Source organism: Pseudopodoces humilis, chromosome 17, assembly GCF_049639895.1.
Source record: "Pseudopodoces humilis isolate 2021_Gansu_Grassland_sample_001 chromosome 17, ASM4963989v1, whole genome shotgun sequence".
In the NCBI taxonomy this organism is placed as follows: domain Eukaryota; kingdom Metazoa; phylum Chordata; class Aves; order Passeriformes; family Paridae; genus Pseudopodoces; species Pseudopodoces humilis.
This window is the reverse complement of record NC_142216.1, coordinates 3381313-3405055: the sequence shown is the minus strand read 5'-3', so window position 1 is coordinate 3405055 and position 23743 is coordinate 3381313. Positions and strand designations below refer to the sequence as shown.

Below are 23743 nucleotides of genomic sequence, written 5' to 3'. Positions count from 1 at the left end.
CCCAGGCACAACACCTGGGTCCCCTCCAGGCAAGAGACAGAGGAAGTGCCCTTAGAGGGGGACGGGAGGTGTCCCTTCCCCAGGGGGCAGCCCTGGGGGCCGGTTCCGGGCCGCCGGGGGCGGGGACCGGGGGTTATACCTGGGGGAGGTCAGCCCGGGGGCAGGGGTCGGAGAAAGGCCCCGGGCGAGGGAAAGGGTTTCCCTCGCAGCCCCGGGAGCCCCGCGGCTCGGCCGGAGCCCACCCGCCGCGGGGCAGCGGCATGCCCCGCAGGGCACAAGGTACTCACCGGGCCCGGGCCGCCCCGTTGCCCGCGGCCTCCCCGCCGGTCTCCCGCGCCGGCCCCGGTTGGCGGGTCCCGCACCCGCGCTCAAGTTGGCGGCGGAGGCCTCATTGCCCTCACCCAAGATGGCGGTGGCGGCTTCGCTGTGTCTCACGTGGTCTTCGGGGTGCTGAAGCGGGCAGCGCCATGTCCGTGGCGGGCGGGTAGCGGACCCGGACGGCTCGCTCAGAGGTGCTAGTCCCGCTGTTTACTAATCCCGGACGCCGCTTCCTCTGAAGAAGGATGCGCTGCGCCACTTAAGCACCCACAAAAACGAGCCTCCACGGGGCTGCCCGCAATACATCTGTGCCCACAACCAACATGTCCGCCGCCGCCTCCCTTGGACGGTACGGTGCTCTCGCGGGAGACCACCCCACCGTTGCTAGGCGCGGAGGGGGCGCGCGGGCGGCTTCTCGCGAGAACAGCGTGAGGCGGCGACGGCGGCCATGGCGGACGGGGCCGGTAGCAACGGGGACGCTGCGGGGCCACTGGTGGGCAAAGAGGCAGGTGAGGCGGTGAGACGGGGAGCGGGTGGGTGGTCGGGCCCCACGAGTATTCCCTCTAGCCCGGTTGGATCCTGCGAGATGCGGGCATCCCGAACAGGGACGGCCCGCACATCGCGGGGTCTCACCGGGCCGCTGACGCCCCCGTTTTGTGTCCCAACGCCCTCATTCCACAGTGGAGCGGCTGATCCGGGAGAACGGACACATTTTCACCGAGGCGCAGTGCAAGGTGTGCAGCGCCCTGCTCATCTCCGAGTCACAGCGGCTGGCTCACTACCAGGTAGGGAAGAGGAGCCCCCCGCCTCCGCCCCAGCCCAGCCCCGGGCTCGGCGAGGCACTGAGCGGGGATTTCTCTGCTTTCTCCAGAGTAAGAAACACGCCAACAAGGTGAGACGGTACCTGTCCATCCACGGTGGGGAGGAGGGTGCCCACGGGAAGAAGATGAAGCTGGAGGTGAAGCAGGTGAGAGGAGACCTGATCAATGTCTAAAAGTAATGTCTACAATCAGTGTCTTAAGATCTAGAGGGTAAGTGCTGTGAAGAGCGGCTGAGGAAGCTGGGGTTGTTTAGCCTGGAGAAAGGAGGCTCAGGGCAGACGATATTGCTCCCTACAACTCTCTGTCAGGAGGCAGTATCCAGGTGAGGCTCTTCTCACAGGAAATCAGAAACAGGACAAGAGGAAATGGCATCAAGTTGTGCCAGAGGAGGTTTAAGTTCAACATCAGGAGGAATTCCTTCACTGAGAGGGTTGTCAGGTGTTGGAAGGGAGGTGGTGGAATCACCGTATTTAAGAAATAACTGGACATGGCTCTCAAAGTGCTCTGGTCTAGTTGACAAGGTTGCAATCAGTCAGAAGTTGAACTTGATGATCTCGGAGGTCTTATTCAACCTTAATGATTCTCTCATTCTGTGAATTGTCTGAAGGGAGGGTGTCAGAGAATAAACCAGACTGTGCTCAGGGGTGCCCAGCAACAAGCAAAGGCAACAAGCAGAAACTGAATTCAAGGAAGTTTCACCAAACATGAGGAAGAACTTCTTACCTGTGCAGTGACCAAGCACTGGAAGATTGCCTAGAGAGGGCATGGAGTCTCCCTTACTGGGGTTATTCCAGACCTGTGGAGCAGCTCTTACCAGGGGTATTCCAGAACCCTTTGGATGCAGTCCTGTGCCAAGTGCTCTGGGATGACCCTGCTTGAGCAGGGAGGTTGGACCAGACGACCCACTGTGGTCCCTTCCAGCCTGATCCATCCTTGCCTTTTGTAAGTGCAGGATCCACCAGAGCTAAATACAGCTCAGTGAGATCTGCTGGGCTGAAGGCAGTTGAACAGCCTTGTAAGTGAACAAGGAAAATGCTCTCAGAAGGGGCTTTGTGCGAGCTGAGAAGCTTAGTGGCAGGTGTTTCACCAGGCCTTATCCCAGCTCCTGCTGCCCTCCCCACTCAGACAGCCTCTTCAAGCTTGTCCTCCCCATTTAAACAAGCGTGTTTCTCATTTTGATAATCTTGCTGGAAATTACAGAGAAAGAACAGGAGCAACAGCTTGTCAGGAGCATTATTGCATAACATCACGCAGAGCACGTTGGGTTCACCATCCACAGGAATTCTCTTCCCAGATGCATTCTTTATTTTACTTGTTTAGGTTCCCTCAGCTGGTAGCTGGAGCCTGTTGGTCAGTAAAGGCCCACATTCCATTCAGCCATCTGTCTGCCCCGTGACTCCCTTAGGGAACAGATTCTACTTTTATGATTGCTTCAGCTGTAATCCCTAACTCTGGCATTTGCAGGGGAGCTGGGGGATAACAGCAGATGCCTTTGCACATAGTGTCAGGCTGAGAACTGCCTGCAGCTCCCTCCTCAGCTGGTGTTGTGTTGCAGATGACCCAGCTGATAATGATGTTTGTGCTGCTCAGTTCACACCTTGCAGGGGACAAGGCTGCGTGGTCCAGTTTTGGCAGCCACACATTAACCTTGTCCTTTACCAAAACAAGCAACTCTGCCTGGAGTGTTTGCCAACAGGTTGAAAACAGTAATCTGGTGCAAGAACACTCTCCAGGGAGGGAGAGAGTGATACTGCATCATGGAAGTTCTACCTAGTCACACTTTTAATCATCTTAACACCCATATGTCTTCGGTGATCTTTTTTTAGACCCCCAAACTGTAGTGTTTCTCCTCAAAACCAGGAGGCTGGATGGGATGACCTGCAGAGGTCCTTCCTGGCCTCAGCAACTCAGTGGTTCTCTGTGCACAGGACAGCAAGCAGGAAGGCAGCAATGGGGAGGACAGGAACAAGTGTTGTCCCATCTGCAACATGACCTTCTCCTCTCCGGCCGTGGCAACATCTCACTACTTGGGCAAGACTCATGCTAAGAACATGAAGCAGCAGGCCCCCAAAGTCGAAGGTATGAGTGTCTGCAGCACCTTCACGTTGTCTCAAAGGGCTGCTGAAAGGCTTGTTGAACCCCAAGTGTGAGCTCTTTTAAGAGTGTGTGCTCTTTGCCATGAAATAGAGTAAGCCAGCAGTGTTCCTCCAGAGACCTAGCTGTGCCAGCCTGCTCAGTGGGCTGGCATTGGCAAGAGGTTGTGTGTTTGTTTTGCTTTGTTTGGGGGAAATGCAGCTGGATTTTACCCATACAGGATTGTACCCATCCCTCTATGCAAGGACCAGGCGTGTGATGTTGAGATGTAAAAACGCCTGTCACAGGGTATGATGCTCATTAAAAGGTTACAGAGACTGAAGTGACTGGTGAAACTCTGATATGGCAAATTCCCCAGGGCTGCTCAGCTACAACAGTGTGGCCTCTGAGGTTCACAGATCTAGGAGCTGCAGATCGCTGGGGAGTGGGAGAATACAGCTGGGGAGCTGTATGTGCTTGTTCTGACCTTGTCTGCCCTGGCGTAACTGCCTGTGTGTCCAGCCTCTTTCCTAGCTGCTGGAAAGTCCTGGTGGATGGGGAGTGACACCCCCTGTGCAGGGCAGGTAGGGGTAGCCTTGGGCCAGGGGAACTGCAACAGGTCAGGACAGCAGGAAAACCACAGCCATTGAGTGCACCTGAGGATGGCAGCTTGTGCTAATTCCAAGATGGGGGCTTGTGAGTCACCCAGACACCTGACTCCTGGGATCTTCCAGGCAGAAACTGTCTCTCCCAGCATGTCTTCATGACTTTGCTAAAATGTGTGCACAGCAAAGCCACCTCCGGGATCTTCTTGTTCTTTGGAGCCCTTGCTTTTGGGTATGATTTGGGCCTGCAGGAAGAGGTGGCTGCTCACTGAGCAGTCTAGTATGTGCCTTTGGTGCTGGCATGAGAGGAGCTCTCTGATCCCTAGCAGGTTACTCACTGCTCCTAGGCACCCTGGAGTGAGAGGGTGCAGGTTTCTCCACCACACAGAAGAGCTGCTTGCCTGTGTGGATTCATTGTGTCAGACCGAGTCCCATTTATGCTGTGTGTCAGGCAACACTCCTTATGAATTCAGGATCAAGTCCTGTGGCTGCATGGTGCTTCCAGAGTCCCACTGCCTTTGCTGTGCAAGGGCTTGTGGCTATGTTCTGTTTGGGAGATGATAACAGCACGTGGAAGCTCATTCATACCCGGTGTTTCTTGAATACAGTCATGCTGTGTGAAGGAGAAACATGCAAATCTGTTGGATTTTTTAAACCTGAAAGTTTTCCTGGCATACTGTGAGTTATGTTACCACGTGTCTAAATTCTGCAGGGTTAAGGGTAGAGGTAGGAAAATCATTAATTTATTGAGATATCTTAAATTGGCTAGTTTGGGGTTTAGATGTGATGTGTTACCAGTTTTAATGTGGGTTTGGAGGAAATAAAGTAACTGGATTTTACCTCTTGAGTTCTGTGACTGACCAGGAGTTTGGATTCACCCTACAGAAACGGTGCCCCCGCAGAAACACCCTGCTGCCCTCCCCACCTCTACTGCATCTTCTAACGAAGAGAACAAGGACATTACTGACCCGGACAAGTTCTGTAGCCTCTGCCATGCCACTTTCAACAACCCCCTTATGGCAAAACAGCACTATGTAGGCAAGAAGCACAGAAAGCAGGAGACCAAACACAAGCTGATGGCGCATTATGGCCGAACCCCTGATGCACCAGCATCATCCTTCATGGGTGAGTTCTCAACAGGGAGGCTGATAACCAGCTGAAGAGCAGGGTGGGAGAGGAGCAGAATGTGTCTGACAGACCTTTGGACAAGAGAGTCTGTGTTGAGGGAGCAGGGGAGTATTGCTCATGATGAAGAACTTAATTAGACACCCTAAGATTGATTTGGTTGATGTTGTAACCCCCGGCAGCAGATGTTTTAGACTGTAGCTACTCGTGGCAAGCTTTGGGTTGTGTTATGCAGTGTTGTTTAATCGGGAACATGTCCTTTTTATTCTCTGCAGATAATCCAGGGATTTTGGCCAGTACTGTTTCTAGTTAGGTGATTGCATCCAAAATGGAAAGATAAAAGTGGCATTTGATGCTTAAAAGTTGTCTTTGAGGGGACTAGCCAGAGATGGAAGGAATAGGTTTAACTGCACCTGCTGCTTCAAAGCACATGAAAGCCAGAAAGATTTCTCCCTGAATGCCTTTCTGCCTCTGTGTGGGCACTTCCATCTGATGAACTAATGCAACTCTCTCTGGAGCAAGCAGGAATGTGGAAAAAAAAACCCCAGAGCTATTAAGGAGGAACTTTAGGCAGACAGTTAAAACTCTTTTGGTTTATGATCTGCTGCTTGTGAGCACTTGTACGTGATGAAAGCCCTCCGAGTCCAGTGAAAGCATTAGGCACTCACAGAAAACTCCTTTGTTCCTCCCAGCAGCCTTCTTTTGGGCCAGGAAGTCTTAGTACTTGCTGGATACTTGAGGTAAATAATAAGCAGACAGATCATCTTAAAATCTTCATTAAGGGCTTCTTTCTCTGCCGTAAAAACCCACACAAGCAGAAGATTAATTATTCTAATTCTTTGCAGGCCACCTTTAGATACCGGTAGCACTTATGACAAATGAGGCTCAATTAGCCAAGTAATGTTCTCTCCCACATTGCGTGGCCGTGTGGGAGATGGAAAAGGTGCTCGGTATCTCACGTTACCCATCTGCTCTGCACCTAATTAGTGGGGTCTGATGAATGGTTCCACTTGAGTGTGACTCAGGCACTGACAGGGGCAGGAGCTCCAGCCCAGGTGGGCTGGGTAGGTGGGCAGTGCTGTTGCCTGGGTAGGTGGGCAGTGCCTTTGCCTGTGTGATTGATGTGTCCCAAGAAGTTCCAGCAGAACAGGGATATGTACAGTCACATCTCCAAGGCACTTAGCTCTTCAGGAAAGGTTTCGGAGCTTGGGCTATAATCAGGGGCTTCTCAGATGAGGTGGGCTACAGTCACGGATGTTTTGTCCCACTCTCTGCCTTTGTGTGCCAGCAGACACAGTTGTCCCTAAACGTCTGCTGAGACCTGACTTGCAGCAGATAAAGATGTGTTCTTTGCAAATGCAACACTGAGGTGGTTACCTGCTTAGTTCTTTGGGAACAAGTGGTTTAGGGTTGAGTAGTGTGGTTTAGACAGCTTTGTGCATGCACCTGTTGGATGGGTTTGCAACAGAGAAACCTTGACTTTGATGGTGCAGGGAAGAGATCTGACGGCTGTATCAGCTCCTCTGGCCTTTACTGCTCAGATCCAGCTCCATTTTGAGAGCCAAATGTCCCACTGGAGTCTGAAATATCTGAGGTGCAGCAGCTGTGTGGTGAAGCCTCTGCTACATCCAGAATTGAGCTTCCCAATGATTTACTGCTCTTCACACCTGGGGTTCGTCTCCTCTTTCACCTTAAGGAAATGTTTTCTTGTGAGATTCCAAATCAAAGCCTTTCCCCAGTGAGCCAAAATTCAGGAACACTTAATGTCTTGAGGACAACTGCCAGAATTTTTCCCAGTTACAGACTCCTATGCTGCCATACCTGCCTTTTTGGTATCTGTGACCTCCTGAACTTTCAGCCCAGCTGGAGTTGTCATGTTACACAAAACCATTGATCCTGTCGAGTACCACTATTGTTGGAAACTTTTTTTTCCTCACAGCTAACTGATCCACTGACTGTAACCAAACTGCTGGAGGACAGAGCTTAATATCCTCAGTTGGCACCTCAGCAAGGCTTAGCAAAATGCTGCATTGTGGAGCTGGACAGTGGGTGTAATCTTCTCTGGCTGCCTTTTTTATTGAAATGTTATAAGCTTACAAATTCAGTATCTCCTGTTTTCTGTTTTGAGATGTCCAGATCAGCAGAAGTAGGAATATGGCAGAGAAGTGGAGTTGCAAAGGCAGTTATAACCTTTGGGGTTTGGGGTCCATATCTGAAACTTTTACTATGCCTTATACTGTGAACTGTTTGTAAGGATCATGTGTGTGTGTTTTAGCAATGAACAAACCATGTTCTCATCAGGGAAGCTTTTTTGGCTTAGTGATTCCCTTGCAGTGACTGGCTGATACATGGTGAGGGGTAGTGGGATTCTGTGATCTCCCTGCCTGGTCAGATTGTTGACTGATATTTGTCTTTGTTTAGGGTTGTTTAATAAATCAAGTGATGGAGTATTTTGCTTGTTTCTAACTCGGGCACGGGAATTGGCTAGCTGTGTATGCTAACACTGCTGTCTGTTTCAGCTGGGAAGGGCTACCCCTGCAGCACATGTAACATAGTGCTGAACTCCATAGAGCAGTACCAAGCTCACATCAGTGGCTTCAAACACAAGAATCAGTAAGTAATGTTCTTGTCTAAGTGTGTTTCCAGCCTTGCTGTTCAAATCGATGACCTAAATATAACCTAAAATGCGGTTTTGAGCACGTGTTTCCAGCTGACTTCCAAACAGAACAGCAGGGTCTGTGCAGGCTCTCTCTGTGTGTCCTGACGCTGCTCCAGGAGCTCCCTCTGCAGACAGCCCAGTTGTGCTGCCATGGTGGAAGTGCCTCCAGTTGCTTTTGGTTCCTAATACTTCAGCTCAGCACAGACCTTTGCAGTGAACCTGACACCTATTAAACACAGCTTCTCTTAACAACTGAGATTTTAATTTAATTAAAGACTGGCTCAGTGGAGATCTGCTTGCTATTCTAATCTCCGTTGGGATTGCTTGTTTTAAAATTTGGCATATAGTCAGCACGCTCCAGAAACCTGGACTGTGTTCCTGAACTCACTCTTACAGCTGGCAAGTTAAATAATGGCATCCCCTGCATATATTATTAATTGAAAAAAAATATGCTGCCAGATGATTAACACCAAAAATACTTGTTCTGGAGACTGCCAATCTTTAATTTAAGAGCCTTCACTAAAAGAGGCGCCGTAATGAGCCTGGGTTGCATAGAAAGCTTCTTAGAAGGAAGGGGTATTAGGAAATCCTACCTGAAGGGAGGGCAGGCTCCCAGCCAGATTCCCCAGAAGGGACTGGAAGAAAACTGGGATTTCTTGTTGCCTGTCGTGGAATAACAGCCTCCTGGTCCCTCAGCTCTGGGGAGTACTTGATGGGAAGACATCTTTCATCCCAGGGAAGTTCCAGCTCTCGAACAGCACAACTAGATCAGTGAATAGGAAGTATCCCATTCTAGAGAGATGTCATTGAGGATGTTCCCACCACACACACATGAATGTTCTCTTTAAGGACACTGCTATTGTTGGAGATGTTGCAGCCACACAGCTCCCTTTCAGAAGGCTGCTCTGGATTCAGCTGTGCAGTCCTGTTCCAGCTTCTGCAGCCTGAAGAGTGGCAGGATGCTTGCTTTGTAATGGGAGCTTTTTAGCAGTCCTTGAACTGTGCCGCAGCTAATTCTGCCATGCTAAAGGTGTCTGTTTACACACAGGCACAGAGAGCAAGGATTCACTTGGAAGATTTTCTGGCAAGTTGTTGCCTTGGCTGCAGTGGGCTGTTGCTCTGCTGACAGCCTTGCCTGCTGAGCAGTGATTGCAGCTGGCACGTTTCAGAGCATTTGTGACATTGTCTCCTTTTTTTCCTTCTTTCTCCCTTCAATGTGCAGGATCCCAGGAGCAGTGCCGGCTGTCGGACCGTTCCCGCCACAGCAGTATGTCCGGGAAGAGTCAACTGCCCCAGGAGGCTACAGTTACTTCAGCCAAGACTTCTAGAGCAAGTTGCAGCACTATTCTTGGAGTTGTTGGTGGCCCCAGAATGCACATCCTTTGCCAGCCCACAATGGTTTCATTATCCCTCTGGATAAGCAAAGCCCTACCCTCCTGTATACACCCGTTGAGCAGAACGGGGACTGAATCTGTCAGGAAAAGGATCCAGCTGGAAGAGACTTGCTAGACAGCAAATACTTCACTCCCTTAGAGTAGTTTTCATTGTGTAATTGCTTCCTGTGAAGGTGGGTGAGGTGTGAGAGGAAGTGTGTATCTGGTGTAAGGAGGGTTTGGCAGCAAGCTGGTAGTGGCACCTTCTCCCTGTCCCCACTCTGGGGGCCTGCCCATCCTGCTACTGGACTGCTCTCAGAGGGACACCAGCACCCATGGGCACCCCCAGGTATAACAGGAGGTGACTTGGAGCCTGGCTGTGGAACCAGAGTCACCTTCATGGCCAGGAGGCTGAGGATGAAGCATGGCCCTTGTCCCTACATGTGCGCTGGTGTTGGTGTGCTGTCAGCCCAGCTCTGCTCCTCCCTGCCCTGCCTTGCCAGGCTGAACTCCATTGCCTTCTGGGCTGGCAGGCGCAGGACAGAGCATAGAGCCACCCACCAGCCGCATCCTCCACAGAAGCACCATAGTCCCCTGCCCAGGCCACAGCCAGCTCTGTGGAGCCAGTTGCTCCTCCAGCAGCACACCCAGGGTCCCTGCCTCAGCTGGAGGAAGCGCAGTCCTGGCCACAGCCCCAACCACTGCCATCCCTCATGGCCCTGCAGGCTCCATTGAGTAAATCAAGTACAGATGTAGAGTCAGGACCGGGTGCCTGCTTACAATTAGGGGCTGGGAAGATTGGGGTGGCCCCGTTCTTGCCTTGCAGTTCCTTGCCATGGCTGCTGCTTCACTGGGATGAACCCCCAATGTTGTGCAAGGCACAGGGCTGGTGAGCAAAGCTTCTGCTTTCTTGTCCCATAGATGGGCACTGTGGTGCCCAACCTCATACATGGTGTGTGCAATGTCCCCACAGGGAGCAGGACATGTTCTGGCCCCCATGCACCTGATTCCATGTGCCAGCTGCAGCCACAGCCCTCCCCCACACAGGCAGGGCAGAAGGAGATGGCAGGGCTGCAGCAGGACAAGGCATGACACTGCCCAGCCTCCTGCCAAATCACCCTCAACTTGTATGTTCCCGCTCAGCCATCACTGCACAAATCTGTGGATGCTCCTGTGCTATGCTGGGGGCTAGATAAAGCCTGGGCCCCTGGTGTCCCTGTCCTGCAGCCCCTGCACTGGGCCCCACATTCTTGGCTCCCCAGAGGGAGCAGCAGGTTTATGTTTGCCAAGTTCTGCCTGGTTAAACCTTAACCGAGCTGGGTTGCTCCATCAGTCCCTCCCAGCTGGAGATAAGGATGGGCAGGCAAGACCAGGGCCTAGTGGGACGTGCTGCCCTGAACCTGGCTGCTTGCCTCCAGGGCAGGACCCAGCCCCTGCAGAGTACCCTGCCCAGTCTGGGGCAGCTGCCTGCACCTCCAGCTTGCCCCTGCCTTCCTCAGCAGGTTCCCGGTGATAGGAGGACAGCAGCTGAGGTTGTGGCTCGGCTTAGAAGCTACCATGTCAAAGCCAGTGGGACTGGATGGAGCTGGAAGCCCTTGTGCTGGGGCTCACCCCTGTGCTCCAGAGCTGACCCCCAGTGCCAGAAGGTTCACATCACCCCAGCACAGGGAATGAGCCTGCTCAGCCTCAGATCCTATGCACATACCATCCTACATACAGTGAGCCAGGGTTTCTGTGCCCCAAACAAGAGCCGTTCAGGGGAGGCCAAAAGAAACTTCCAGGAGGAAAGAGCCCCCCAGGCTCCAGCCCCCACAGGAGCCACCGTGCTGCGCGGGCTCTGGCTGGCCGCAGGTGCCACCACAGCGGGAGTGGCGGCAAGTGCTGGGGCCAGGCACAAGGGGCGGCTGTGTTCCCGCAGCTCCGGCTGCCTTCCAAGAGCAATATTGTTGGCACCAGGCAGGCTCCCTGCACCGGCAGCACATACATGGGCCTTTCATGAGGGGAGTGGGGATGATTTACTGCCTGGGGGAAGGGGCAGGGGCGGGAGGATGGAGCCCCAGCATGCCGACACCCACCTCTTGTGCGTGCTCACTGCCGCGGGGCCCCGCATATGTAAGCAAGGCTGAAGGTCTGGCCAGGGGGTCATCTCTCCCAAAGGGACATGGGGCGAGAGGGATCACTGCCTCATCTGTGGAGTTCTGAGAACACACTTCGTCTCTGGGTACCCTGCTGTGTCTGAGCTAAGCAACCACAGGTCACACATCCCTTGTACCACAGTGATGGGGGCAGCCCATGAGCTGGAGGAGACAGTGGCCCCAAAGGAGGGTGCTGGGGCAGGGAAGCACCCACAGCGCAGAGTGCTGTGCTGGCACAATCCCCCCTTGTTGAGCTGCTGGCGTGGCAGAGGCCGTTGTGGTGCTGCCGGCAGCGGGTGGCAGGCGGTGGGGCTGGGCTGCTGTGAAGAGCTTTTTGTTTGCCATCAGTTGCTGTTATAAATCAAGCCAGGCAACCCAGCCCCGGCCCAGCACTGCCCCACAGCAGGGAGGTGACCAGTTCCCAGCCTTCAGCAGAGCCCCACCAAGCCCTGGCCTGTACCTGGCACTGCTCTGGCCCAATGGGGATGTTTAGTGTGACACTGGGCAAGGTGCCCACACTGGTCTGCTTGCCCTTCTTCCACTCAGCATTGGGGAACCCTGGGATACAGGGAATCCTTCCATGTTCATCTCAGGCTGTGACTCCCATAGGCTTCCCAGAGTCCCAGTCTCCCTGATGTTCCCAGCACTGGGAGTGTCCCCTTCTCTCTGGTTTTAATTTGGTTTTGGTTCGAATTGAGCTGAACCCAACATTTTTCTGTGCTTCCGGCACGCTGTGAACTCTGCAGGGGCGGCCGCTGCTCCGTGAAATTGATGTTCTCGTCCGCTTCACGCGTCAGCAGGAATGAACAGCTGCTGGGGGCTGCTGGCCCCCAGGACTGCTCTGTGCACCTCTGCATCCCAAGGGGACACCAGTACTTCAGACAGGGAGCAGCACGGGGTGGATGGTGCTATGGGAGATTGTAGCACCAACCAGACCTCACACTGAAACCATGTCATGCTGGAAGTTGCTGGTTTGGCACAGTGGAGCAGCATGGACAAGGCTGTGCCCAGGACTTGCAGTGTGGCCCTACGGAATGAGGGGTGACCACACTCATTCAGGGCCTCAAGATCCACGCCAGGCATGGGCAAAGCTGTGTTTGGGGCTCAGCACAGCCCTGGAAGATTTTGCTGGGAAGCAGGTGGCAAAGCAACGGTGATACAAGAAAGGAGAGCAGCTCTAGGGCCTGACCTGGCCATATACTGCAGGACACTGACCCCTCTTGATGGCAGCAGGATGCTTAGGGGACATTGTTCCTTGGGATCACACCAGCTCAGTGTCTGAAGTGAAGTTTCCCCCAGAGCCCAGGTGTCCTGCAATGGCCAACAAGCAGCAAGGCCTGGGCATGGTGGGGTTTGCCAGCCCCAGCACAGGCAACAGCATAGGGAAGGTGAGGGCAAAGTGTTTATGGGTCGGATTAGGCCACTCCAATGCCGGCTCGCAGCTTACCCACATTTTATGATGCTCCGTTATAGGCTCCTAATGAGGGTCACAGCCACTTTATGGCACCAACACCGATAACACTACAGCTAATTATGGCACAATTAGCGTGTGGGCTGCTGGGCACCCAGCAACACTCAGCGCCCAGCCTAGGCCACAACACCTGCTTGGGGCTGGAGTGCTCCCACTCCCAACAATCGAATGGGAAACGGGGGTGGCCTTGCCCCCTGTCCCATCTGCTGTTCCCCACGCATGGGGTCTGCCTGGAAGACGGCACAGAGGAGCAGCCCCGGGTGTTTTGCAGCTCCCTGCGTTCCCCACCCACGAGGGGAGGCTGCACCGGCAGGGCCGGGACAGAGGGGCCCGGGGGCCACCTCTCCCTGCTGGGGGGTAGGGCGGGTGCTGCCCCCCTACTTCCCCCGTCCAGCTCGGCGGCGGGTCGGTTTGCCGAGATGCCAGCGAAGTGGTGCCGGTCGCCGCCCCCCCCTCCCGCCTCCCCAGCGCTCCGGGCGGGGCCGCTGTAACCCGAGCGCGTCCCTACAAAGTGCCCGCGCCCCCGCGGCGGCGGCAGAGCGGGGCCGGAGCCAGCCCGGAGCGAGCCCCAGCGCTGCCGGCAGCCGGAGCCGTCCCGAGCCCGCAGCCGTCCCCGGCCCTGCCGCCATGGGGCCACGGTGCGGGGCGCGGCGGCGCTGAGCCCGTTGTCCCCGGACTTTGCCCCGGCCCGCGCAGCACAGGCGGCTCCGCCGCTGGAGCCCGTCACCGCCGGTAACCGCGCCGACCGCGACCCTCGCCCCCGGCACCATTCGGGCCCCCCCTCCCTGGGATCCCCCGCGGTCCCCTGCCCCCGGTTAACCTCCCCTAGCGCCCTGAGGCTGCCGCTGGCTGGAGAGGTCGGATTCCCGGCACGCAAACGGGGTGTTTCCCACTCTCCGTGCCCATTCCCATTCCTGCCCCGGGATCCCCGTGCTCTGCCTCCCGTCCATGCGCACCCACCCTCGCGGTGACCTGGGGACCTCGACTGCTTCTTCCCGGTGCCTCGGGTGAGGAGGGGATTGCCCGCCCGGATCCGCTCACTCGCCCCTGCCTGTCCCGCAGGGTGGGACCCCCGCGCTGGGGGGGCCTGGAAGATGCGGCCCCTCTTGCAGGTCGTGGCGGGGCTGCTGCTGGCGGTGGCTGCACGGGGCAGGGCGATGGAGCCAGGTACGGCTGCGGGGGTCGAAGCGGAGCCGGGGGGCGGCGGGAGTGGGGTCGTGCTTTGTGAATACTTTCTCCATCTCAGCTGGGCGGCGATTCCCCGGGCTGGGATGCGGGTGCTTGCCCTGGGCACGCAGCCCCACCGCTCTGCCTGCAGAGCAGGGCTGGTAGGAGCTGGAGTCACGGCACAGGAACCAGCGTTTCCATCACTGACAGGAGCAGGGTGGCTCCAGCCAGGCTGTCCCTGTGCTGCGGGGGTTGGCTCACTCGGTGGACACACGTGGCAGAGAGGGGTTGCGAGACCGCTGTGGGCTGTGGCTGCCGTGTGTGGCTCCTGGGGAAGTGAGGGCAGTCTGTGCATCGAGGTGGTGGGAGAAGGACGTGTCCCCGGGGACCAGAGACCAGCTGCCCCACATCCCTCCCGTGCTGGCCATGCAATAGACTGGAGACACGCTCATGCCCTCCAAGCTCCTGCACGTGGGCAGTCGGGCTGCCGTGGAGTTGCTGTGCTGGCAGCCAGGTTGATTCTGGTCTCCACGTGGACACGCTGCTGCTGGCCATCAGCAAGCTGGGCTCCTGTGCCAGCTCGGGCACTGCCGGGGACAGCCAGGCTGTAGGGGTCCCAGGCGGGCTTGGGGCTTGTAGAAGTTCAGGGATGGATGTCTGGAGGGGTTTGGTGCCCTCCTTCAGTAAGGTAGAACAGGCTGGAGCACCCTGCACCACTGGGAGTGGTGGAAGGATGGTGGCATGTGTGGCCTTGGACAAGGACATGCCACTGGGGATGGTCCCCATGCTTCAGGGCAGAGTCCAGCCCTTATCCGCTTCTGGGGTGGCAGAGCCAGGCTCTGGGCTGTGTCACACAACATGCTCTCCACACTAGGACGGGGATATGGAGGGGTCCTGTTATCAGAGAGGGGTGAGCACTGGGGGTGGGTGCTCACCACATTTCTCCAGAGCTATCTGAGAGTCCCTTGCTGGAGTCAGAAGAGGAACATCTCCTACTGGACCCAGGCAACACATTGAAGCTGTACTGTGATGCCAACCAGAGTGGTGCCAGTGTGATCTGGTACAAGGAGTCCCGGCCACTTGTCTCGGGGGGTCGCATCTATCTCCGGCAGAGCCTTCTGGAGATCTCAGAGATTGCCTACGAGGACTCAGGGCTCTACGTGTGCCGGGCACGGGGAACTGGGGAGGTCCTGCGCAACTTCACCATCTCTGTCGTGGGTAGGAGCCCCGGCAGCACCCAGCTACCCCCCGGGGCAGCAATGCAGCCACTGCCCGCCCAGCCCTACAGGCAGGGATGTCCCTCTCAACTCGTTTCCCTTTGCAGACTCCCTGGCGTCAGGTGATGATGATGAAGATAGTGATGGGGAGAGCCCCCATGGAGACCGAAATGATGAGTCGGTCTATATGCACAGAGGTCAGTGCCACACCGGGGCACTACAGGAGAGGGCAGGTGGGGCAGAACCAGGGGCATGGGGCACTCCTGCCTCCTGCTGCCAGCACAGGCATCCTCCCACTGTACATCCTGCATGTCCCCAGCTCCTTACTGGACTCACCCACACCGGATGGACAAGAAGCTGTATGCAGTCCCTGCAGGGAACACGGTGAAGTTCCGCTGCCCGGCCTCAGGCAGCCCCAGCCCCAGCATCCGCTGGTTCAAGAACGGGCGTGAGTTCCGAGGGGAGCACCGCATCGGGGGCATCCGGGTATGGCCAGCTCCTCCCACCACAGCTTCCCTCCCAGGATCCATCTTTCCCCAACTCACCTCACTGCCTTACCTCCCACTCTGCAGCTCCGGCACCAGCACTGGAGCTTGGTGATGGAGAGCGTGGTGCCCTCTGACCGCGGCAACTACACTTGCCTGGTGGAAAACAGGTTTGGCAGCATCCGCTACAGCTACCTCCTGGACGTGCTGGGTGAGAGTTCCTCAGCATGGTGCTGATCTGGGCTTCCCCATGCCTGGTGGGGTCAGGGAAAGGGGTGGAGGAGCCTCTGTTCATGGCCTGTCCACTGATGCAGCCCACGTGTCCCTCACACCCCAGGGATATGGGATGGAGACCAGGCTTAGGTTGCACTGGTCTGTTTTAGAGCTGGGGAAGGGATCTCTGTGGCTCCACAGTGGGTGGAGAAGGAGGGAAAAAGGGGCCTCTGCCCTTGGCCACCATGTCAGTGACACTGCTCTGCTCCCTGTGCACAGAGAGGTCCCCGCACAGGCCTATCTTGCAGGCTGGGCTGCCCGCCAACACCACAGCCCTGGTGGGCAGTGATGTGGAGTTTTTCTGCAAGGTCTACAGTGATGCCCAGCCCCACATCCAGTGGCTGAAGCACATTGAAGTGAATGGCAGCAACTACGGTCCTGACGGGGTCCCCTATGTGCAAGTGCTCAAGGTAATAAGGGCTGGAAGCACTCAGGTCCCAGATACTCATGCTAAAGTGGTGGCAGGGGTGCACAGAGACCCCCAAGGAAGAGGGATACTGACCATCCATCCCTCTCTCTGACAGACTGCAGATATCAACAGCTCTGAGGTGGAGGTGCTGTACCTGCGCAATGTGTCCATGGAGGATGCTGGCGAGTACACCTGCCTGGCAGGGAACTCTATTGGCCTCTCCTACCAGTCTGCCTGGCTCACCGTCCTGCCAGGTAGGGATGGGGACCCAATGTGGGGTCTGGGATCACCAGCACACAGAGTCCGTGCCTCAGGCCAGCTCCTTCACTCCCTGCAGAAGAGGAGCTGATGCGGGAAGCTGAGGCCCCTGAGACCAAGTACACGGACATCATCATCTACACCTCGGGCTCACTCGCCGTGGCCATGGCCATTATCATTGTGGTGCTGTGCCGGATGCAGACTCAGTCGAGCAAGCAGCACCTGGAGCCCATGGCAGTCCACAAACTCTCCAAATTCCCACTCATCCGACAGGTGGGTACCAAACTTGAGCCCTGGTAATGCAGGGGACCTTGGTGACCAATGGGCTCCATGAGTGCCACTTGTGCCCATCTCACCTTTCTCTGCTGCCAGCCTTGGGGCTGCCCTTCCCACTGCCTCATCCCATTGCTCCAAGCGAGGGTCTCTGCTTTTCTGTTGCGCCTTTGTTTGTTCCTGGAGCATGGGATGAGATAGCTGAGGACCTGTGTCTCTCTCCACAGTTCTCCCTGGATTCCAGCTCCTCTGCAAAGTCCAGCACATCCCTGATGCGCGTCACCCGTCTCTCCTCCAGCTGTGCCCCAATGCTGGCTGGTGTCATGGAGCTGGACCTGCCCCTTGACGCCAAGTGGGAGTTCCCCCGAGACAAGTACGGCACCACACAGGGCAGGGAAAGGGGCTGCTCTTCCCAGCTGCCCTAGGGACAGGAGCATGCAAGTGGTGGATGGGGAGGTCTCTGGCCACCATAAGGCCATCCCTGTGATTTTTCATGGTTCTGCTTGTCCCTGCCAGGCTGGTGCTGGGGAAGCCCCTGGGGGAAGGCTGCTTTGGCCAGGTGGTGCGGGCAGAGGCTTACGGCATAGACAGGGATCGGCCAGACAGAGCCATCACCGTGGCTGTCAAAATGCTGAAAGGTAACAGCTCCTGTGCCAGTGTCCTGGGAACAGAGGTGGCATCAGCACTGGGCAGGGGTGCCACCCAGCTGGCATCGTGACACAGCCCTCCTTCCTTAGACAATGCCACTGACAAGGACCTGGCTGACCTCATATCTGAGATGGAGATGATGAAGCTCATGGACAAACACAAGAACATCATCAACCTCCTGGGAGTCTGCACACAGGATGGTGAGGGGGCTGTGCAGGCAGGGTTCAGGCAGGGCATGGATATGGAGCAGGAAGGGGATGTGGACTACTGGGGTCAATGGCTAACTGGGAAGGGACAAGGCAGGGCAGGGGTTGAACAAGTGATCGCCCTTCCCAGGGCCGCTGTACGTGATTGTGGAGTTTGCTGAGAAGGGCAACCTGCGCGAGTACCTCCGTGCCCGCCGGCCCCCAACACCTGACTACGCTTTTGATGTCATGGCAATGCCTGAGGAGCAGCTTTCTTTCAAGGATCTGGTCTCCTGTGTCTACCAGGTGGCCCGTGGCATGGAGTACCTGGAGTCCAAACGGGTACGGCTCGCATGGCCTGCGTGGGGTACCTGTGCTGGTCACAGCTGGGGAGGGCATGGCAGTGACAGAGCAGCTGTGTACCCCTGGTGAACCCACTGTCCCTGTAGAAAGAGAGCCCAGCCCATTCCCATAGGCTGTCCAGAGCCTCCCAGCCCCATCCAGCAAAGCTCAAGGCAGTACCTCCCCAAAAATGTTGGACTCAAAGCCTGACCCACCTCCTGGGGAAGTGTATGTGGCCCTGCCCCTGCAGCCAGCCCGATGATGGGATGGCCCCACCACTGCAGAGGGGGTGTGTGGAAGGGAAACAGTGATTTCAGTGTTTGAAGGGGACATGTGGAGCTGGAGTCACCATCTCACACCCCTGTGGGTGTTGCTTCCCCCCGGCAGTGCATCCACCGTGACCTGGCTGCCCGCAACGTGCTGGTGACAGCAGAGAGTGTGATGAAAATCGCTGACTTCGGCTTGGCCAGGGACGTTCACGACATCGACTACTACAAGAAAACCAGCAACGTGAGTTGGGCTCCTGGGAGAGTGGCACAGGGACACCCAAGCAGGGCTGAGCTGAACAGGGGATTGCTCTCATAGGGTCGCCTGCCAGTGAAGTGGATGGCGCCTGAAGCCCTGTTTGACCGTGTCTACACCCACCAGAGTGATGTGTGAGTCCCGAGGGGAATGAGGGTCTGTTGGGTGTGGGCTGAAGGTGTTGTTGGTGTGAGACAAGTCAGTACTGTGGGGTTATGCATGTAGTGGAGGGTCCCCATGAGCAGAGTGGGAGTACTCTGTGGGGACAGTGGGGCACATACTCCCCAGGGGTGATCCACCCTCTACCATCCCTGCTCCCACAGCACTGCAGGGTGCAGTGGGCCAAACTGGGGGAGAACCCCAGGATCTATCTGACCCCTCTTTTCTATGCATGATCCTAGGTGGTCCTTTGGGATCCTGATGTGGGAGATCTTCACGCTGGGGGGTTCCCCCTACCCCGGCATCCCTGTGGAGGAGCTGTTCAAGCTGCTGAAAGAGGGGCACCGCATGGACCGTCCATCCAACTGCACCCACGAGCTGTGAGTACCAGCCAGGTGGGTGGGCAGGGGGCAGGGTGAGACCCTGCTAACACTCTCTCATCCCCAGGTACATGCTGATGAGGGAGTGCTGGCATGCCGTGCCCTCACAGCGCCCCACCTTCAAGCAGCTTGTGGAGGGGCTGGACAAGATCCTGGCAGCCGTTTCAGAGGAGGTGAGAGGAGGGGAGTTGGTGGGTGAGGGGTGGGCAGTGTGGGCAGCACTGGTGGTCATGGCACCATCCCTTCTTGCAGTACCTGGACCTCTCCATGCCCTTCGAGCAGTACTCACCCTCCTGCGAGGACACGGCCAGCTCCTGCTCCTCTGATGACTCCGTCTTCACCCATGACCCACTGCCACTGGCTCCCCGCCTCTTCTCCTATCCCACTGTGAGGACTTAAGGGAGGGCAGGGAAGGGTGATGCTGAAGCCACCTCTGCCCTTGCAGGGAGGGGGTCCAGGTTCCCAAAGGTCCCTGTTTTGTCCGGGCTGAGCAGTGGGTGGGCAGGGCCCTGAGCCACAACACTGGGACAGGGTGTCCCTCTCTCCAGGCTCCTTTTGGGCACTGAGCCGTCAGCCCTGGCTGAGATCTGCCTGATATTGTGGGCCAGCAGGAGCTAGAGCCTCTCCAGGTGGGCACTGCCTGGGATGCCCATGGCATTGCCCAGGGAGATGGGCTTCGGCCAGCGCTTCAGTGGAAGTATTTCTGGGCAGGAGCCCCCCTGCTGCCAGGCTCCTGCTGCATCTGTACATAGCCACAGAGATGAATATTTATGTACATGAAATATCAACCTGATAAATTATTTTTTTGGAATACACCCCAGTGCAGTTTCTGGGCTGCTCCTGGGGCACAAAGGGCTCACCTAAGCTTGGAAGGCAGGTCAGGCATTGCCTCCTCGCTGCCTCCTTGCCCCAGCCAATACAGGGGCCTGCAATCACTCCTGGGGGATGCAGAGACAGTGCCACAGGTGCAGGAAGTGATGTCCCCACTCCTGTGCCTCCAGGCCTGCTCCAGCACAAAGCACCCTCGCATCTGTTCCCCATTAGCCACTGCTGCACTAAGCCACCGTGAACTCCGCTACCAGCATTGCCCTGAAACCGATCCCCCAACTGCCAAGGGCTCCCAGGCTGGGAAAGTGCTCTGGGGCCCAGCCCCATGCACTGGAGACCTCCCTCACCCTCCTGCTCAGGCCAGCCCAGCACTCCAGATAAAAGTGAGTTACAGGCTCTGTCTCCCCAAAGTGCATGGGAGCACAAGTTGGGGGTCTCCAGCCGCTGCTCTCTGATGCCTGTTTTGCTCCCCCTTGCCCTGTGGTGCCCACCAATGACGGCAGCGTGGGCAGGGAGGGTTGCAGCTGTCTCACCCCCTCCTGCCAGCCTGCTCCCTGGGTCTAGGGTTTCATCTAGGGCCAGGCTTTGCCGGCCGTTAGCCCCAGGATCTGGTTTCCTTCTTCAACTCCCAGCTGCACTCACAGCCCCCCGCATGGAAGCTGCTTCTTTCAGCATGGAAGCTGGCTCTCTGGCACAGTCTGCCCCAAAACAGCCCAAGGTGATGGGGGCTGGCAGGTGCTGTGGGGCAGGACCTCGGCCCAGGGCAGCTGGAAAGGGAGTCCCTTGATCCTGGCTGCTGCTCTGCTGGTGCCAGTCTGGGATCTCAAGAGACACAGAACTTGGGACTTGACTCAGCCATGGGTGCTGTGCCTGTTGTGAATTGTATATGCTGGGAACACAAAAGCTTTCAAGAGCCATCCCAGTGTCCCCTCCTCACAGCCCCTCACAGGGCTGCTGGGGGGATCCTACTCCAGTAACATGCTTGCAGCCTCCATCTCCAGCCCAATTCCCCTCTCTACTGGGATGAGCCCCCCATTCCAGCACGGTGGGTGGAGGCAGACAGCCCACTGGCAGGTGTGAAACCTGCCTGTCCCGGCAGCCTGCCTGCCTGGGAAGGATCCCAGCTGTCCAGTAATGTGCCAGAACCAATGCATTTTGCACAACCCTGAATAGGGCATTCACACGCTGAAGGGCAAATTGCCCAAGCTGTCCACAGGAGCTGCCCAGATCCCAGCCAGGCCTGAGACTGAACATGGAAAGGGGCTGTGCCCAGCTTGCCCCCACCTCACTTCAGAATGGGGTCTCCATGCTAAGGGCAGCACAGAGGGCAGGCAGTTCTTGCTCACCCTGCATTGCCCTTTCCCTGGAAAATGGGGCCACAGCCAATTTCACAGGGTGAGGCAAAGGTGGCTTTGCTAATGCTTAATACAAAAGGGGGGGAGGGGGGCAGAAGAGGGACATTGTGAGCAGGGACCTGCCATCCCTGCCAAAGCCTTGCTCACTCCCTGCACACTTAAAAGGCTTGCTGCCAGGTGCAGGCAGTGCCTGCTACCCACAGCCCAACCACCCACACCAGTACAGCCCAGGGATGCTTTCAGGGTCCTGGCAGTACCCACCACTGTGCCCACCTGTCTGCCCCACCTTGGGGGGATGGCTGTCAGCCCATCCCCAGGTACCACTGCATCCCCCAGTGAACCCCCAAAAATAGCAGCAGTGGGTACAGGGGCTGTGCCCAAACCAGCTCTGCCAGGCACAGGGCAGCCGAGGCCATGGCTGGGCAGGGAAGCAGCCTGGGGCATCCCAGCCCCACGACAACTGGAGGCAGTTTTTATTGTTTAACATTCCTGGTATTTTCTGTCAGGGCTGAACCAATTGTCCTTAATCCGCCAGGCTCTGCTGGCCAAACAAGTGTGGCTGAGCCACCAGCATCCTGTCCGCACGAACAGGCCCCTTTTGTGAGGGGGATTTAGCGTGTAGCCCAGTAAATCCTGCTGGCTTCCTGAGGCAGCGTTCCCACACACCCCCACCACCACAACCCCCCCTTGCCGCCTGCTCCCAGTCCCTGGGCCCTGGCACCGATCCCTGCCCAGCCATGCCCGTGGGTAATCCTGTCTGCCCAAGTTCTGGGGCCATGTACTTGCTGCCACCCCAGAATCTGCTCCAGGGCTGCAGATTCCCCTTGCATGTTTCTGGGATATATCTGTGAATCCCAATGGGAGGTGGTGTGTTGGTGGGGCTGAGGAGCTTCACAGCCACCCCACTAATCTGCTGGTCCTCCATGGGATGCTGTGGTCCCTGGCAGGGAGTACGATGATTCTAGAGGGATGCCATAGTCCTGGAGCAGATGCTTCGATCCCTGGGGAAATGCTGAGCCCTAGGGAAGGTGATTCTGGTCTGGGGTGGGGGAAGGGGGTGTGTGGGTAAGATGCTGAGTCCTGGGGGAGCTGCTGTAGTCCTGGGAAGAATGCTGAGCCCTGGGGGAGACAGCACCCCAGGGGCCAGGACACCAACTGGTTCCTCATTCCAGCTCCAGGATGTGGCTCCAAGCCCCTGCCCGGAGATGCCTTCGCTTAACGACTCTGTTGTTTGGCCGGGAGCTGATGTTGTCTTTTCTCCACAAAACAAAGGCAACAGGATTTTATCTCTGGGGAGAATCTGGTTTCTGTGAGATGCAGAAAGGCTCTGCCCCCGGGCAGAAGAGGATGAGGCTGGCGGGGCGGAAAGGCACCAGGCTGTTGTCTGCCCCACTGGTAGGAGGAGCTGGCACTGCCCCTCTGGCTGCTCCTGCCTGCCGTAGCCCCTGTTCCACGACCTGCCTGTCATTGTCCCATGCCTGTGCCGCATGTGCCCAGGCAGCAAAGGGAGGGAAGAGCCCCCATGGGCCAGCGGTCAGAGAAAATGGGCTCATGAACACCCACACTTCGGAGTAGAGGCTGAGGCAGGGCCCCATCTCTCCTGTGGAGGAATCCAAACGTTGGATCCCACCACAGTTCCTGTGACCAGGGACACCTCACACACTGATGCAGGCACACACAGAGATGTAGGCATCCGTCCAACCCCCATATCCATATTAGAGGCACCCGCACACACATCCATCCATGTGTGCACACTCGCACCATCCTGCACACACACCTCAGGCACACCCTCCAGGAACATCCCTCCGTGCATACATCCACTTCCAGCCAAGCACACACACTACATCCTCCACAAGACCCCCATGCACCCTCATACACCCACACACACCCACTTGGACTCACGCACACGTACACCACCATCCCTATTCACACAGACACACACAGACACACACACCCGCCTCTGCATCTCTCCTCACGCCCCCCCTCTCTCCCCACAGCAGCAGAGCCGAGGCTCCAGCGCCACTGCGGACCCCCAGTCCCAGCCGGACAGGCCACGCTGGGGGTGCCAGCGAGGGCGGTGGTCCCGTGCTGCGGACCCCCCGCCCGTAGCCCCCCCGCCCGCCGGGCAGAGCCGCCGGTGCTGCGGGAAGCCGCGGACTGTCAGCCCCATCTCCCGGCCAGCGGGAGCAGCTGCGCGGGGCGGGCAGAACGGAGAGGGCGAGCAGCTCCCCCGCCGCACACCGCCCGCATTTAGGCTGGTGACAGTGGCCTTGGCGGCAGGATAGGCACGGGACTTTGTTGGAAGGATGACAAACGCGACTGGGAAAAACGGTCTGCGGCATGGGGATGTATCCTGGCTCTGCTCTCCATCACCCACACGGGCTGGGAGTGGGACAGGGCGGGGTATTGGGCGGCAGAGCTGCGCTGTATCCCAATGTGCATCCCGTTTGTATCCTTCCGAGTGACAGGACCAGTGTGGGGAGGGCACCCCAAGGGCACTCGAGCCTGGTGAACCTGGCTTTACCTTGCGTGGATGGATCAAAGTCCCGCTTGAGCTCAGCCTCGCTGCCCAGGGCTGGGGCGGACCCCCTAAGCTGGGAATGGGGGGCAACCTGAGGGCTGGGGAAGCAGGGCGGACTCCGAGAGCAGCTGCAGCACCCAT

At 57.2% G+C, this 23743-nt stretch overlaps 3 protein-coding genes across 11 annotated transcripts in view; 2 read left to right on the top strand and 1 right to left on the bottom strand.

The window, feature by feature from the left end:
* UIMC1 (ubiquitin interaction motif containing 1) overlaps positions 1-424 on the bottom strand; it is a 39492-nt gene extending 39068 nt beyond the window's left edge. For all 6 annotated transcript variants that reach the window (XM_088063660.1, XM_088063663.1, XM_088063664.1 and 3 more), the window contains exon 1: positions 288-424. The gene's annotated coding sequence lies outside the window, so the exon portion shown is untranslated. The remainder of the gene's footprint in view (positions 1-287) is intronic.
* A 224-nt stretch (positions 425-648) lies between these two features.
* ZNF346 (zinc finger protein 346) lies at positions 649-9138 on the top strand. Its single transcript, XM_005523649.2, has 7 exons — positions 649-827; positions 1000-1103; positions 1190-1285; positions 3068-3218; positions 4703-4942; positions 7462-7555; positions 8824-9138. The coding sequence occupies exons 1-7, from the start codon at positions 767-769 to the stop codon at positions 8927-8929; spliced, it is 852 nt and encodes a 283-aa protein (XP_005523706.1). The 5' UTR covers positions 649-766; the 3' UTR covers positions 8930-9138.
* A 4119-nt stretch (positions 9139-13257) lies between these two features.
* FGFR4 (fibroblast growth factor receptor 4) lies at positions 13258-19684 on the top strand. Of its 4 annotated transcripts, XM_088063524.1 has the most exons (19): positions 13258-13312; positions 13643-13747; positions 14696-14965; positions 15072-15161; positions 15284-15450; positions 15537-15660; positions 15942-16132; positions 16247-16385; positions 16469-16662; positions 16890-17035; positions 17179-17300; positions 17400-17510; positions 17647-17837; positions 18225-18347; positions 18423-18493; positions 18761-18898; positions 18966-19071; positions 19151-19285; positions 19447-19684. In XM_088063524.1, exons 2-19 carry the CDS (start codon positions 13675-13677, stop codon positions 19462-19464), a joined length of 2409 nt encoding a protein of 802 aa, XP_087919650.1. In that variant the 5' UTR covers positions 13258-13312; positions 13643-13674; the 3' UTR covers positions 19465-19684. The 4 variants fall into 4 exon arrangements, with proteins under 4 accessions (XP_087919650.1, XP_087919651.1, XP_005523707.2 ...); XM_088063525.1 differs by lacking the exon at positions 14696-14965; XM_005523650.3 differs by having other exon boundaries at positions 19151-19684.
* The last annotated feature ends 4059 nt before the right edge of the window (positions 19685-23743 follow it).

Excerpts from the sequence above, each read along its gene's own strand:
- ZNF346 (XM_005523649.2), top strand. The coding sequence starts at position 767 with ATGGCGGACGGGGCCGGTAGCAACGGGGACGCTGCGGGGCCACTGGTG. Across the intron at positions 1,104-1,189 it reads AGCGGCTGGCTCACTACCAG|AGTAAGAAACACGCCAACAA; the intron begins GTAGGGAAGAGG and ends TGCTTTCTCCAG. Across the intron at positions 4,943-7,461 it reads ACCAGCATCATCCTTCATGG|CTGGGAAGGGCTACCCCTGC; the intron begins GTGAGTTCTCAA and ends TGTCTGTTTCAG.
- FGFR4 (XM_088063524.1), top strand. The coding sequence starts at position 13,675 with ATGCGGCCCCTCTTGCAGGTCGTGGCGGGGCTGCTGCTGGCGGTGGCT. Across the intron at positions 14,966-15,071 it reads CTTCACCATCTCTGTCGTGG|ACTCCCTGGCGTCAGGTGAT; the intron begins GTAGGAGCCCCG and ends TTCCCTTTGCAG. Across the intron at positions 16,663-16,889 it reads AATTCCCACTCATCCGACAG|TTCTCCCTGGATTCCAGCTC; the intron begins GTGGGTACCAAA and ends CTCTCTCCACAG.